General features: G+C 30.4%; 1 protein-coding gene across 6 annotated transcripts in view; it reads right to left on the reverse strand.

The window, feature by feature from the left end:
* LOC120432641 (nephrin) overlaps positions 1–14413 on the reverse strand; it is a 413331-nt gene that overhangs the window by 27183 nt on the left and 371735 nt on the right. For 5 of the 6 annotated variants that reach the window (XM_039597888.2, XM_039597886.2, XM_039597885.2 and 2 more), the window contains exons 16-19: positions 10282–10362; positions 4692–4892; positions 488–1078; positions 201–392 (exon numbers count right to left, since the gene is read on the reverse strand). In XM_039597888.2, the coding sequence (XP_039453822.1) occupies positions 201–392; positions 488–1078; positions 4692–4892; positions 10282–10362 (1065 nt within the window). The remainder of the gene's footprint in view (positions 1–200; positions 393–487; positions 1079–4691; positions 4893–10281; positions 10363–14413) is intronic. The other variant, XM_039597887.2, reaches the window with a different exon arrangement.

The following is a 14413-nucleotide window of genomic DNA, read 5'->3' on the forward strand; positions in this document are numbered from 1 at the left end:
ACGGTGACGAAATGTTTTTTTTTTTGTTGAATTTTTGTTGGTGGGTTTTAGATCGACAGACAGAAGCAAATCGACGACGTTCTGTTGATGGACGAAAGTTTTTCCCCCAATTTAAATTTGTGGGATTTTCTGAATTTCCAGAGAATCCCTCTCCATTTCCAAAACAAACAAACAAAAAGACAAATCTTTTCGAGCTTTACCCCGCTTGACCCGCTTGTGGCTGGTGCGCCGGTGGATGCAGCACCCGATCAGCAGAATGTTCAGCAGCACCAGACAGATTCCGGCCGCGACCCCAATCAGCAACAGTAGCCCGGAAGCCCCGATCGAGGACGGGGGTGGCCCCGTCGGAGGTTTGCTGCCCAGCGAGGAGGCCGGCTGCGAGGGTGGAGTGTCTGAACCGAGGTAGGTAGGTGGATTAGTTGGGTTTGCAAATTGTCAGAGTTCAAGTCCTGCGAAAAAAAAGAAGGTCATCGCAAAAAAGCATTACCTTTCGTTTGGGCCCGGGTCAAATCCGGCAGATACTTGCTGGAGCCGAGCGCGTTCGAGGCCATCACCGAAAACAGATACAGCGTGTTCATGCGCAGCCCCGTGATGGTCAGCTTGTGCGAGTTGGCCAGGCTGTCCTCGTACCGGTAGTGGTCGTTGTTCGCCTCCCGATACCGAATCCGGTAGTTCGCTTTCATTCCCCCGTCAAATCCGGGCGTCCACGCGACCGTAACGGAGTCGTGAGTCGCGTTCAAAATGTTCAAGCTCAGCGGCGGATCCGGCGGGGACGTCACGTCCAACCGGACCAGCTCCTTGACGCTCCCGAGCTCGTTCCGCGCGGTGCACTCGTACTGGCCGTAATCGTTCGAGGCGACCCGCTCGATCAGCAGAATCGACTCGTACGTCAGCGAGTCGATCTGTTTGTACTCGACGTAGTACTTGGACGTTTGGTTCACGTTCAACGATTGACCCCCGCGGGACCAGTAGAACTTGGGCCGGGGTGCGGACTGGGCGCGGCAAGGCAGGCGGCCCCGCTCACCGGCGCTGGTGGCGGCCCGCAGCATCGGCGGGGACTTGTCGATTTCGGGGATGACTGTTGGGAGAGAAGATGAGTGAAAAAGATTAAAATTTGTGAGTAAATTACTGAGATTTAAGAAGTGAAATCAATTTAACTATTTTCAGATCAATTAGAATTTAAACCGGCAAAAAACAAGTTTTATGGAAATTTGTCCATTATTGATTAATATTTAATTGCGCATTGCTAATTTTAAAACCCGATAGCCGGCACCGAAATTATGCGAAAATCCCGGAAATCCCCCCACCACTTTAACAAAAACTATTTTTTTCAAAAATCTTGAAAATTTTGATGGAAATAGAAGTGTCAACTGGAAACAATAACAAATAAAAACAGTAAATTTCTGTGTTGACAATCATAATTAGTATATTTTGGAATCTTTTAAAAATATTTAAATTTGACGTAAAATATTTGTTTCTGAAAAAAAAGTCTTTGCTGAGATAATTCAAAAACTAATAATTGCAAAGCAACTGGACTGTTAAAACACTTTTCCTCATTAAAAGTCTAAAATCATTGAATTTTCATTTTTTATACTTTTTATAATTTTTCCCTTGCCCCTTTTACTTCGGTGAGATTTGAGGGACATTAACTTCTAAAAAAATTTACAACGGCCTAATATCTAATAAATTGATGTGAAAAATTACATTGAAATTGAAAGTGAAATTTTTCTGTTTTTCTACGTTTTTTTTTATTTAAAAAATAGATCAAAGTCTCCGCTATTTTTTGTTACTTAACTGTAATAAATTTTAATGTAAAATTTAATGTAATTTTCGAATCTGCAATAAAACAGATGGGTTATTCTTTAAATCAGAAAAAAATCGTGAATTCGTGTTTTTTGTAACATTTTTTTAGTGTGTATCAATATTGTACGAGCAGACACTTTTTTAAAGTATAAACTTGAAGGGTTTGCCTGTAACCATCACGAGTTATCGCGATTTCACCAAAAAGTCTGTGTTATTTTTTTTATTTTTTTTTATTCTGGTTTAATTTAGAGTTTCGAACGAGGAAAAGTGCCAAAGTATAAAGTTAATAGACCGAAGTCGATTTGGGCAGTGAAATTAAATTGTTTGGTTGCTTTTACTTCTGTTATTTAAGTGAACTCTCTTGAATTTCATGGATCGGATCCAAAAAGAATCGAATAGAAAATGAATAGAAAATTAAAAAATAAAAGAAAATGAAAAAGATAAAAAAAAAATCAAAAATTAAATCAAAGTAAAACATTAAGGAAAACTGAAAATTAAACTTAATTGAAAAATCAATGGAAAAGTTCAAGGTAATAATAGAATACAAGAAAAAACAAGAATATACAAAATACAAAAAAATAGAAAAAAAAACAAGAGGTAAAAAGAAAGTGAAAAAAATCTAAGGACAAAAAATAAAAAAAAAATTAAAGAAAATTAAAAGAAAATTGAAAGAAAATTGAAAGAAAATTAAAAAAAATTGAAAGAAAATTGAAAGAAAATTGAAAGAAAATTGAAAGAAAATTTAAAGAAAATTGAAAGAAAATCTAAAGAAAATTTAATGAAAATTGAAAGAAAACTTCAAGAAAATTTAAATAAAATTTAAAGAAAATTTAAAGAAAATTTAAAGAAAATTTAAAGAAAATTTAAAGATTATTTTTTAGAAAATTTTAAGAAAATTTAAAGAATTGTTTTTAGAAAATTTAAAGAAAATTTAAAGAAAATTTAACAAAAAAAAAACAAATTTAAAGAAAATTTAACGAAAATTAAAAGAAAATTAAAAGAAAATTAAAAGAAAATTAAAAAAATAAAGAAAAACTTAAAGAAAAATTAAAGAAAATTTAAAAAAAAATTAAAGAAAATTAAAAGAAAATGAAAAGAAAATTTAAAGAAAATTTAAAGAAAATTTAAAGAAAATTTAAAGAAAATTTAAAGAAAATTTTAAGAAAATTTAAAGAAAATTTGAAGAAAATTTAAAGAAAATTTAAAGAAAATTTAAAGGAAATTTAAAGAAAATTTAAAGAAAATTTAAAGAAAATTTAAAGAAAATTTAAAGAAAATTTAAAGAAAATTTAAAGAAAATTTAAAGAAAATTTAAAGAAAATTTAAAGAAAATTTAAAGAAAATTTAAAGAAAATTTAAAGAAAATTTAAAGAAAATTTAAAGAAAATTGAAAGAAAATTTAGAGAAAATTGAAAGAAAATTGAACGAAAATTGAAAGAAATTTGAAAGAAATTGAAAGAAAATTGAATGAAAATTGAATGAAAATTTAAAGAAAATTTGCAGAAAATTTAAAGAAATTTAGAGAAAATTAAAAGAAAATTTTAGAAAAATGTTAAGAAAACTTTAAAATTATTTAATAAATATATAAAGAAAATTTAAAGAAAATTCGAGAAAAATTACAAAATAAAAAAGTGAATAAAAAGAGATTAAAAAAACAAAAACGATGAACAAATGAACAAATGAACAAATGAACAAATGAACAAATGAACAAATGAACAAATGAACAACCAAGGGTCCTGATTGCTCAAAATCAACCACTCCATTCGCGAGCACAAATAGCAGGCGACGCGATACTGCCCTGATGAATTCCTACCGTTTGTCGCTTTCAATCCATTCGCTCCCGAACACTCTCTTTTCTACTCTCCTTCTCTCTCTGATCGGCTCAGTCTCCGAACGACTCAGGCAGGCCGAACGTCGCCGATCACTCTGGACTGAACACATTTTTTCTCTGATGCGCTGCGTTATACTCATTGATTTGGGTTGCCTAAAATCAATGTTATCAATTAAATTGTGCAATTATATTGATTTCATAACATTATAGACACCATTCAAAGAAAATTCCACAAAGAAAAAATCAAATTGATGGCAAACTGAGGGCGTGAAGACAAAATGCCGCGCTGGCATTTTGTGAGAGTGGCTCTTCGCTGAGCATGTTAGTGTGTGAGTGTCGTCGAGCGGCGGAGTAGGCAAATATTTTCACGATGTATTTGTTCGCTGAGTGAACAGTTCGGGCCACTCGCTGGATGGATGCGAGTCTCATTCGCTCATGAATGCTAGCGGGTTGGAATAGGTGACGAATTGATAGGCGATGAGTGAGTGGTTTCTATTCATTGAGCCGAAAATCAGGACCCTTGTGAACAACAGCAAAAGTATTTCAAATGCATTGAGAACATCTCAGATTGAGTTTTTATCAAATTGAATAGATTTAATGAATTTTGCCAGTAGTTGAAGACTACCAAGTATGATGTTGCAATATTTCCATCCATTTAATTTTCAAATCCATAAAAAAAACTATTCACTGTCAACAAGTCGTCACTCAACAAGTCCGACTGATTGCACCAGCAACATCAAGCACTGCCACTCGAGCTCGAAACAGCCCTTCCCCTTGCGTACAATGTTTCAATTTTTCCAAATGAATTCGCCTGGCACAGATTTGGCCCCGGTCCCATCGAATCCATCCGATCCGAAACCCATATCCCGGGGTCACGTGGGACCACCCGAAAATCACGACTATTCGGTAGCATTTTCTTGGCGCGCTCTATTCCATGGCAAAAGCGAGATTTGTTTTTTGCTGAGGGAGATCGAGCTCTATTTTGAAGCAGCCCAGATTTGATGGGGGCGTCCCCCCTCCCCTTTTCCCCAACCCGCGACTGTGTGTGTGTACTTACATTTCACAATCAATAAAACATCCCGGCTGGTCGGGTTCGCAACGCGATTATCGGCGATACAGCGGAAATTGCCAACATCCTCGCGGCGGGCATCCTTGATGTGCAGATAGCTGGTCCCGTTCGCGTACGTCGTGGACGTTTTTATCGTCATGTCGTACCCGATGCGCTCCCACCGGATGTGCTCCTCGTTCAACGGTTTGCCTGCAAGGAAGGGACGGAGAGAGAGAGAAAAAAAAAAGGATCAGATTAGATCACCTAGAGTTATCGTTCACAATCTAGAAAAAAAAATGTTCAAAAAACTGCGATAAAAAAAGTTTGAAAAAATTTCTCCAGCAAGAATTGAACCGACAACCTTTAGATTGTCAATGAATTTCGTTCAAAAATCTTTCCCTTTTCTTAAAATTTTAGTGGAATTGTTTTAATATTGTAGAGTTGTGAGTTTGTTAAATGTCAAGTTGTAGAGTTGTAGAATTGTAGAGTTGAAGAATTGTAGAGTTGTAGAATTGCAGAGTTGAAGAATTGTAGAGTTGTACAAATGTAGTGCTGCGGAATTGTAGAAATGTGTAGTTGTAGGATTGTATAATTGAAGAATTGTTGAGTTGTGAGTATGTAGAATGTTAAGTTATAGAGTTGAAGAAATGTTAGTTGTAGAGTTGTAGAAATGTACAGTTATGAAATTGTAGAATTGCTCAATTGTGTAGTTGTAGAGTTGTGGAATGTTTAATTGTAGAGTTGTGGAATGTAGAATTGTAGAGTTGAGGAATTGTAGAGTTGAAGAAATGTACAGTTATGGAATTGTAGAATTGTGTAGTTGTAGAGTTGTGGAATTGTAGAGTTGTACAATTGTAGCGTAGAATTGTAGAATTATGGAGTTGTGGAATTGTAGAATTGTAGAGTTGTAGAGTTGTGGAATGTAGAATTGTAGAGTTGTGGAGTGTACAATTGTAGAGTTGTGGAATGTAAAATTGTAGAGTAGAAGAATTGTAGAGGAGAAGAATTGTAGAATTGTGGATTTGTGGAATTGTAAAAAATTAGAGTTGTAGAGTTGTGGAATGTAGAATTGTAGAGTTGTAGAATTGCACAGCTGTGAAACTGTAGAGCTGTGGAATTGTAAAGTTGTACAATTGTAGAGTTTGAGAATTGGAGAAATCTAGAGTTGAAGAATTGTAAAGATGAAGAGTTCTAAAGTTCTAGAATTGTAGAGTTTTCGGAATTTTACGACCTTTCCTCCCCTATTCAGAAACGTATCTTTCAGTTGCAAATCCAACCCATCAGTGCAATGCAACGTGCCAGTTTTGGAAAGGTCTATTCAAGCTTTTTTTTCGTTCCTCTTTCCAATTTTTTTTCGGCTGCAGACTTTCGGGCGCAAAAGAAGGCGCACATTTTCGGGACGAGATCTCGTCCCTGGCAGCGAGCCCACCGTGTTGAATGCCAAAAAGGAGGAAAATGAAGTGATGGTCCCGGGCGAAAGACGAAAACAAAAAAAAAGCTCCATCTGCTTTGCTTATCGGAGAAAGCGGACGAAGCTGCGTGTGTTTTGGGCGCATCAGGCGTCCACGTCGTGTTTTTTGGAAAATGGAAATATGTAGGTTATGTTGGCGAACCGTGTCGATTGGAGGGTTTTTTTTGCCGTGTCCCTTCTTCTAGTGGCTTGACCAGGAAGAAGGTTCTCTTTTTTTCCCGCCGCCAGCTTTGGAAGGTCTCGTCGGAGTGGACATTCTAGGCAGCTTGGCAGCTGTGAACCTATCGGAAACTCTGTGTTCATGTTTTTGAACTTTTTTTTGTGTGTGTTTTGAACAGGGAAAAGTGCCAAAGTGTGAAGATAAAAGACCGAAGTCGATTTTGGCTAGTGGGTCAATGCACTCGAAGCAGATTGAAAATTTGCTGGGGAAATAGAATTGGTGGGTTAACTAGTGCTTTTGTCATTTTAGTAAATTATTTAAAAAAATATGAAACTCATAAATAATGAAAACTAAAAGAAAACCAAAAGCGTAAGTAAAAATTCAAAGAAACCGAACAGAAAAGAAAAAAAAACTAAATAGATTTAAGAAATATAAAAAAAACATAACAAAAATATAAAAAGTGCAATGTAAAGAAAAACTTAATTAAATCAAAACTAAAATCAAATATGAACAAAACATTTAAAATTCAATGAAGAAGAAAAACCACAATAAATTAAAATTTTATAAAACTCACATACTAATGAAAAATAAATGAAAAGAAAACAAACAAGAAGTATGAGAAAAAATTCAAACGAACCCAACAGAAAAAGAGCATAAAAAAAACATTAACCAAATAGAAAGTAAAAAAAAATTATTGAATTACCACTTAAAACTTACTTACAAAAATAAAATTACAAACAGCGGTAAAAAATATAAAATTATTAAAAATTCAAAATTGAAGGAAAATTGAAAGAAAATTGAAAGAAAACTGAAGGAAAATTAAAAAAAGAGAAAGTAAATTGAAAGAAAAATTGAAAGAAAATTGAATGAAAATTGAAAGAAAATTGAAAGAAAATTAAAAAAAAGAAAGTAAATTGAAAGAAAAATTGAAAGAAAATTGAATGAAAATTGAAAGAAAATTGAAAGAAAATTGAAAGAAAATTGAAAGAAAATTGAAAGAAAATTGAAAGAAAATTGAAAGAAAATTGAAAGAAAATTGAAAGAAAATTGAAAGAAAATTGAAAAAAATTTAATGAAAATTTAAAGAAAATTGAAAAAATGAAAGAAAATGAAAGAAAATTTAAAAAAATGGAAAGAAATTTGAAAGAAAATTTAGAGAAAAATTAAACAAAATTGGAAGAAAATTGAAAGATAATTGAGAGAAAATTGAAAGAAAATTAAAAAAGAAATGGAAAGAAAATTGAAAGAAAGTTGAAACAAAATTGAAAGAAAATTTAAAGAAAATTTAAAGAAAATTTAAAGAAAATTTAAAGAAAATTTAAAGAAAATTTAAAGAAAATTTAAAGAAAATTTAAAGAAAATTTAAAGAAAATTTAAAGAAAATTTAAAGAAAATTTAAAAAAAATTTAAAGAAAATTTAAAGAAAATTTGAAGAAAATTTAAAGAAAATTTAAAGAAAATTTAAAGAAAATTGAAAGAAAATTTAAAGAAAAAAAAATTAAAGAAAATTTAAAGAAAATTAAAAAAAAATGTTAGAAAATGTAAGAAAATTGAAAGAAAATTTAAACCAAATTGAAAAAAAATTAAGCAAAGTTGAAAGAAAATTGAAAAAAAATTGAAAGGAAATTGAAAGGAAATTGAAAGAAAATTTTAAGAAAATTTAAAGAAAATTTAAAGAAAATTTAAAAAAAATTTAAAGAAAATTTAAAGAAAATTTAAAGAAAAATTAAAGAAAATTTTAAGAAAATTTAAAGAAAATTTAAAGAAAATTTAAAGAAAATTTAAAGAAAATTTAAAGAAAATTTAAAGAAAATTTAAAGAAAATTTAAAGAAAATTTAAAGAAAATTTAAAGAAAATTTAAAGAAAATTTAAAGAAAATTGAGAGAAAATTTAAAGAAAATTTAAAGAAAATTTAAAGAAAATTTAAAGAAAATTTAAAGAAAATTTAAAGAAAATTTAAAGAAAATTTGAAGAAAATTTAAAGAAAATTTAAAGAAAATTTAAAGAAATTTAAAGAAAATTTAAAGAAAATTTAAAGAAAATTTAAAGAAAATTTAAAGAAAATTTAAAGAAAATTTAAAGAAAATTTAAAGAAAATTTAAAGAAAATTTAAAAAAAATTTAAAGAAAATTTAAAGAAAATTTAAAGAAAATTTAAAAAAAATTTAAAGAAGATTTAAAGAAAATTGAAAGAAAATTGAAAGAAAATTGAAAGAAAATTGAAAGAAAATTGAAAGAAAATTGAAAGAAAATTGAAAGAAAATTGAAAGAAAATTGAAAGAAAATTGAAAGAAAATTGAAAGAAAATTGAAAGAAAATTGAAAGAAAATTGAAAGAAAATTTAAAGAAAATTTAATGAAATTCAAAGAAAATTTAAAGAAAATTTAAAGAAAATTTAAAGAAAATTTAAAGAAAATTTAAAGAAAATTTAAAGAAAATTTAAAGAAAATTTAAAGAAAATTTAAAGAAAATTTAAAGAAAACTTAAAGAAAGAATAAAAAGAAAATTTAAAGAAAATTTAAAGAAAATTTAAAGAAAATTTAAAGAAAATTTAAAGAAAATTTAAAGAAAATTTAAAGAAAATTTAAAGAAAATTTAAAGAAAATTTAAAGAAAATTTAAAGAAAATTGAAATAATATTTAAAGAAAATTCAAAGAAAATTTAAAGAAAATTTAAAGAAAATTTAAAGAAAATTTAAAGAAAATTTAAAGAAAATTTAAAGAAAATTTAAAGAAAATTTAAAGAAAATTTAAAGAAAATTTAAAGAAAATCTAAAGAAAACTAAAAGAAAATTTAAAGAAAATCATAAAAATATATGGAAAATTCCATAAATTTTTTAAAAATTGTCGGAAATTTAAAAAAAACATTGACATTAAAGTTCTCAAAAAAAAAAATGTAAATGACAAAAAATACATAAAAAATAAAAGAAAAGTAAACAAAAATCAAGACAATTTAAACTTATTCTATTGCAGAAAACTTTAAAGAAAACGGTAAAAAATTAAGGTAAACTAAAAGAAAATTACAAACAAAAGAAAGAATAATAAAAAGTATTAAAAGAATGAAAATTCAAAAAAATATCAAAAGAAAGTAAAACATAAAAAAATAAAGAAAGTAAAAAAAAAACTGAAAAAAATAAACTTGATCAAATGCACAAAACGCAAGGCGTAGATGAGAGCTTTTGTAGCTCTCTTGAAAGTGATGCCAAACAAGATTTATCATAAATAACATAAAAACAAGCGTGAGAGCACCGAGAACCATTTGAAATAAACTGTTTATTATCTCTTCCGGCTGTCTACGACACCACATCGGCCAAAGACAGATGGCAGAGGCCATTTTAAGCTCTTCCTTGCAACTGATAGATTAGGGTGAAGTGAGCATTTTTGGACAAATAATTGAGCGATATTGCTTTGATTTTGAAATTTTTTAATTCGAAATAAAACATTTTAAATGATTCATTTTTTATTTTAAAACTTAAAAATAAAAAAAGCTGAGTTTAGAAAGTCCAAAATTATCGTTTCACCCTAAAACCCTCAAGTAGCAGTACATCAATTTGTGCCGCCCTATCTTTTCGATTCCAGTTGACATTCGTAGTTTCATCCTGGTGATGAATGGTCGTTTCACCGAAAAAAATAATAATAGAAAACACCCATAAAATTCCCGCAACCTCTCGCGCTATAAAATTATGAAAAACTACTTTTGCTCGCTTCCCTTGCAAGCTGCGCTACTGCCAATGGCGGTATATTTCTTTTTCCGAGTTTTATTTGTCACCAACATTTCAAACAAATAAAAATCGCGACCGAAATCGCGCAGACAACTAGACGTCAAACGCGTGTACAACTGAGCCGTGGTGAATTCTAGAAAAAACGCCGTGGTGAGTTTCCGCTTCGATTCAAATTGACCGTTAAACAAACAGCAGAGAAGATTTATGTCTGCTTATCTGTGGCAGTAGCACATCACCACACACTTACCTTCCACGGTGCACGACAGCATCGCGTCCTCGCCGGGATTTACGATCACGTTCTCGGAGATGGATTTTATCGATGCGCCATCTGGAATTTTATTTAGAGAAGAAGAAGTTTCGCTTTAGTCGTCATGCAGTTAGTTTTTTTTTCGGGTGTAGTTTTTAGTTTAAAAGTTGAAAAGGAGTAAAAGAGAGAGGCGGTAGTTTGCCCCTCAGCAACAGCTTTCTCCGTCATCAAAACGAGATATTTTTTTTTCGTGGGTGTTGTTTTGTTTGAGTGAGTGTGTGTGTGTGCGCGACTTCCTGGTTTCAGCACAAAACTGCACACTTTTCTGCAGTGAGGAACTGTTCGAGTGTGTGTGTTTGGTTTGTGATGCTTCACTTTTCCGCCATTTTTTTTGTACTACTGCACTACTTCTTTTCAAAACTGTCCCTGTGGCTTCTGTTTGTTCGAAAAACATGATGAAAGGGAAGGACTTTTTGTGTTGACCCCTCCCCCTCCCTCCCCTTCCAGCTTGTTTTGAGGGTCCACGTGGCACCATATGAGAGGGAATGAGTTTTGTTATTAGATTTTTGTGTGTGTGCTGGAAACGATGATGACCTGTCTCTTTTTCTCTCTTCGCGCACTATCTTTTGGAAGAAGACTTTCGCGTTAACTGTGGAAGAGGTTATGGTTTGTGTTGACGAAAAAGTGATAAAAAATACCGGAAAATAGAATAACGATGGACAAAGAACACGTTGAGGGACGTGAGGGTGAAATGAGGTAAAATAAGACAATATTTATAAGATTTTATGTTTAATTTTTTTTTGTATCCACAAAATTGTTTACCCATTACATTTTTGTTTTCCAAAATTAAGAGCTTTTAAAATCTGCCCAAAAAATCAGAAGACAAAAACAATATTTTTTTGTTAATGGAAATATAAATTAAATCAACTGAAAACAATTTGAAATCCATTTTCCTGCGTTTAAAATCATGATTAGCCTTTTTGGGCCTATTTAAAAACATGTTGATTTTTTGTGAAATTCAATTTTTTAAAGCAAAAAATCGTCAATATTTAGATATTTTGTACTCCAATGATTTCAAAACTGCATTTTAAAACAACTTTTCATCCATTTGTGAAAACTGTGGCTAGCAATCTTTTTTTGCTTCCTTCCCCACAACTTTAGTCTGAGTTGACGGACATAAACTTCAAAAAATATTTGCAACGGACTAAGGTCAAACTTTTTTAAAGTTTCAAAGAGGTTTTTTAAGCTGTTTTTTTTCTTAAATTAAATCAAAGATATTATGTTGTTATACAAATATTGTTTTGCATTTTCAAGGTATTATCTATCACAACAAATTTGAAAAGATTTTTTCTATAAAACTGTATTATGTAAGACTCAGTATTCAATTGGGTTCAACTGAAAATTTTAATTTTTAGGTACTTTTTTCAAATATTTAAAAGAAAAAAAGAAAAGAAATATTGATAACAATTTAGGTTTTTTTTTCAAAGTTTCGTAGTTTATTGACAAAAGTTAATTTTATTTTAGATTGTAGCCCCCCTCCCCCTCTCAAACCCCTTTAAAAAATCCCGTAAAAAAAGGGGGCAAAGAAAAAGAATAATTACAGATAACTGTTTTTATTATTGAAAAAGCAAACTCTAAAATTAATTTTAAGCTATTTTAAATACATTCTATAACATTTAACTTTGTATATTTTTTTCTTATCAAGTATACTTCAAGACTTTTTGTAAGTTTTGAATTCTAGGAACACAGATCTGACAAAGACATAAAAACATATCAAAAATTAAATGTTTTTATAATTTTTTTGATATTTATTTGTTCATTATAAAAATTATTTGTAGTAGCATAAGAGCAATTCTGTGAGATTTCGGTCATTTGTTTTTTTTTGTATTTTTTAATCTGGCTGAAACTTTTTTGGTGCTTTCGGTTTGCCCAAAGAAGTCATACAAATTTGGAAGCTGTCCATACAAGAATGATTTATGAAAATTCAAAATTCTGTATCTCTTGAAGGATTTTTTTTTTAAATATTTAGTGTCTTCGGCAAAGTATTTTTTTGTGATTTTTAATTTTGCTTTTTGTCACTAAAACTTGATTTGCAAAAAAACACTATTTTTATTTTTTTTATTTTTTTATATGTTTTAGAGGACATAAAATGCCAACTTGTCAGAAATTTCAAGAATAGGCAAAACATCTTTGACCGAGTTATGATTTTTTTAATCAATACTGATTAAAAAAAAAAAATAGAAATATTTCAACTTCATTTTTCGATGTAAAATCAAATTTGCAATCAAAAAGTATTCTAGTGAAATTCTAGCAAAACATTGTAATAGGGCCGAAGCCGAAGAGTAAACAAAGAGTCTATCCTTCTCATTCCTAGAGTAAACATCAACTGACATGAGTAAAATAGGCTCTTTGTTTACTCTTCGGCTTCGGCCCTTTTACATTATTTTGCTTGATTTGTGATAAAGTGCACCGATTTCAAGTCAAAACCATTTTTAGGTAACTTTATTGAACATAGTCGCAGTTTTTTTTTAATTAGTGCACATACGACCCTTAAAAAAAAAGAAAAATTGTTGTTTTCTAAGTCTCACCCAAACAACCCACCATTTTCTAATGTCGATATCTTAGCAATTAATGGTCCGATTTTCAATGTTAAAATATGAAACATTCGTATTTTTTTTCGAAAAAAAAAAAATACTTTTATTTTTCTTGAATCAAAAGTCTTCATTTTAAAAAAAATGAAAATATTGTTTTCTTGAGGATCGGAACATTAACGAATGTTGTTGTTGTTTTTTTTGTTTTTTTTTTCTAATTTTTTTTCAGTTAGTTAGTTGTCTTTATTAACGAGCCAGATATATTCAAGTGTAATTGTAGTTGAAAATTTAAACTTTTAGCACTAATTTTTTGTCCCCTGATTTTTTTTGGGAATTTTTGAAGGAAGAGAAATAAAAACTCGAAATAAAATATTTAAACTATTATTTAGTATTGGCCTGTTTTTCGGTAAATTCAATTCCCATCTAATTTGTTAAATGATGTGAAACGTTCCCAGTCGATTCCGAATTTTGGTGATTTTATTATACCAAAAAGTATTTTAAGATGATGGGAGGAGGGATGTAAGGATGTGTGACGATTTTAAATCCTCGAAAAAAAATCTATGTCATTTTTGTCGTAGATGGGGATGGCGCCTTGTATTCTTCAGATTATTGATAACTCATCAGGATCAACTCGGATCGTTTTGCCCACTTTGCAAGAGCTATTGAAGATATTTGGAGGAAAACAACTTATCCGATATGAATCAAAATTAGCACAGATTTTTATTTTTTCCTATGTAGGGGAAATTCTCGTATGTTTGACAGGTTAAGCACTCGCTCCTAACTCCATCCAATTTGCTGATTTTCACTATTTAAACAACTAATTTTGCAATACTTTTGATAGAAACTTGCTTGCTCACTTCTTATAGAGCTATTTATCACTCGATTTCAGTTGAAAACGCTTTTAATACGCTGTAATTGAATGTCAAAGTGCTGATATGGCAACATTAGAGGCACGCTGCCAGCCATGCCAGATATACAGATAAATCTGTATTTTACAGATTTTTCGATCCCAAAAATCACAAAAATCTGTATATACAGATTTTTTTTAAATGGTTATATTTGAAAGTTTCAACAATTTAGTAATTAATTTATGCTTTAATATGATTAAAAAGCTTAAATCTGTTGTTATAAATTATAAAATGTCTTCTATGGCTTCGAATTCGACAAAATACAGGTTTATTTTTAAGAAAATACAGATCTCCCACAAAATAATCTGGCAACGTTTCACGCTGGAATAAGATGCTGTTCCCCTATTTCCTTCTTTATAGGATATTGATTAAACATGTTATCACAAAAAAACAATTGTGTTTGTTGCTTTATTTTTTGATAATTGCGATTAATTATTGCCTACTACTCTAAAGTAATTGAGAATTTGTAAATCCAAGTTGGCGGCCAAAATGGCGGCAATGAAGTTTTGAGAAAATGCATTCGGTAGTTTAAGTGGCAATCAACCATCCACATTTGACTGAAAAGAACTCGAATTTGACGTTAAAAGTAAGATTAATCAAAGTTCAATAGTAATAATCGAACTTTAGACAATC

Source organism: Culex pipiens, chromosome 2, assembly GCF_016801865.2.
Source record: "Culex pipiens pallens isolate TS chromosome 2, TS_CPP_V2, whole genome shotgun sequence".
NCBI classification, from domain to species: domain Eukaryota; kingdom Metazoa; phylum Arthropoda; class Insecta; order Diptera; family Culicidae; genus Culex; species Culex pipiens.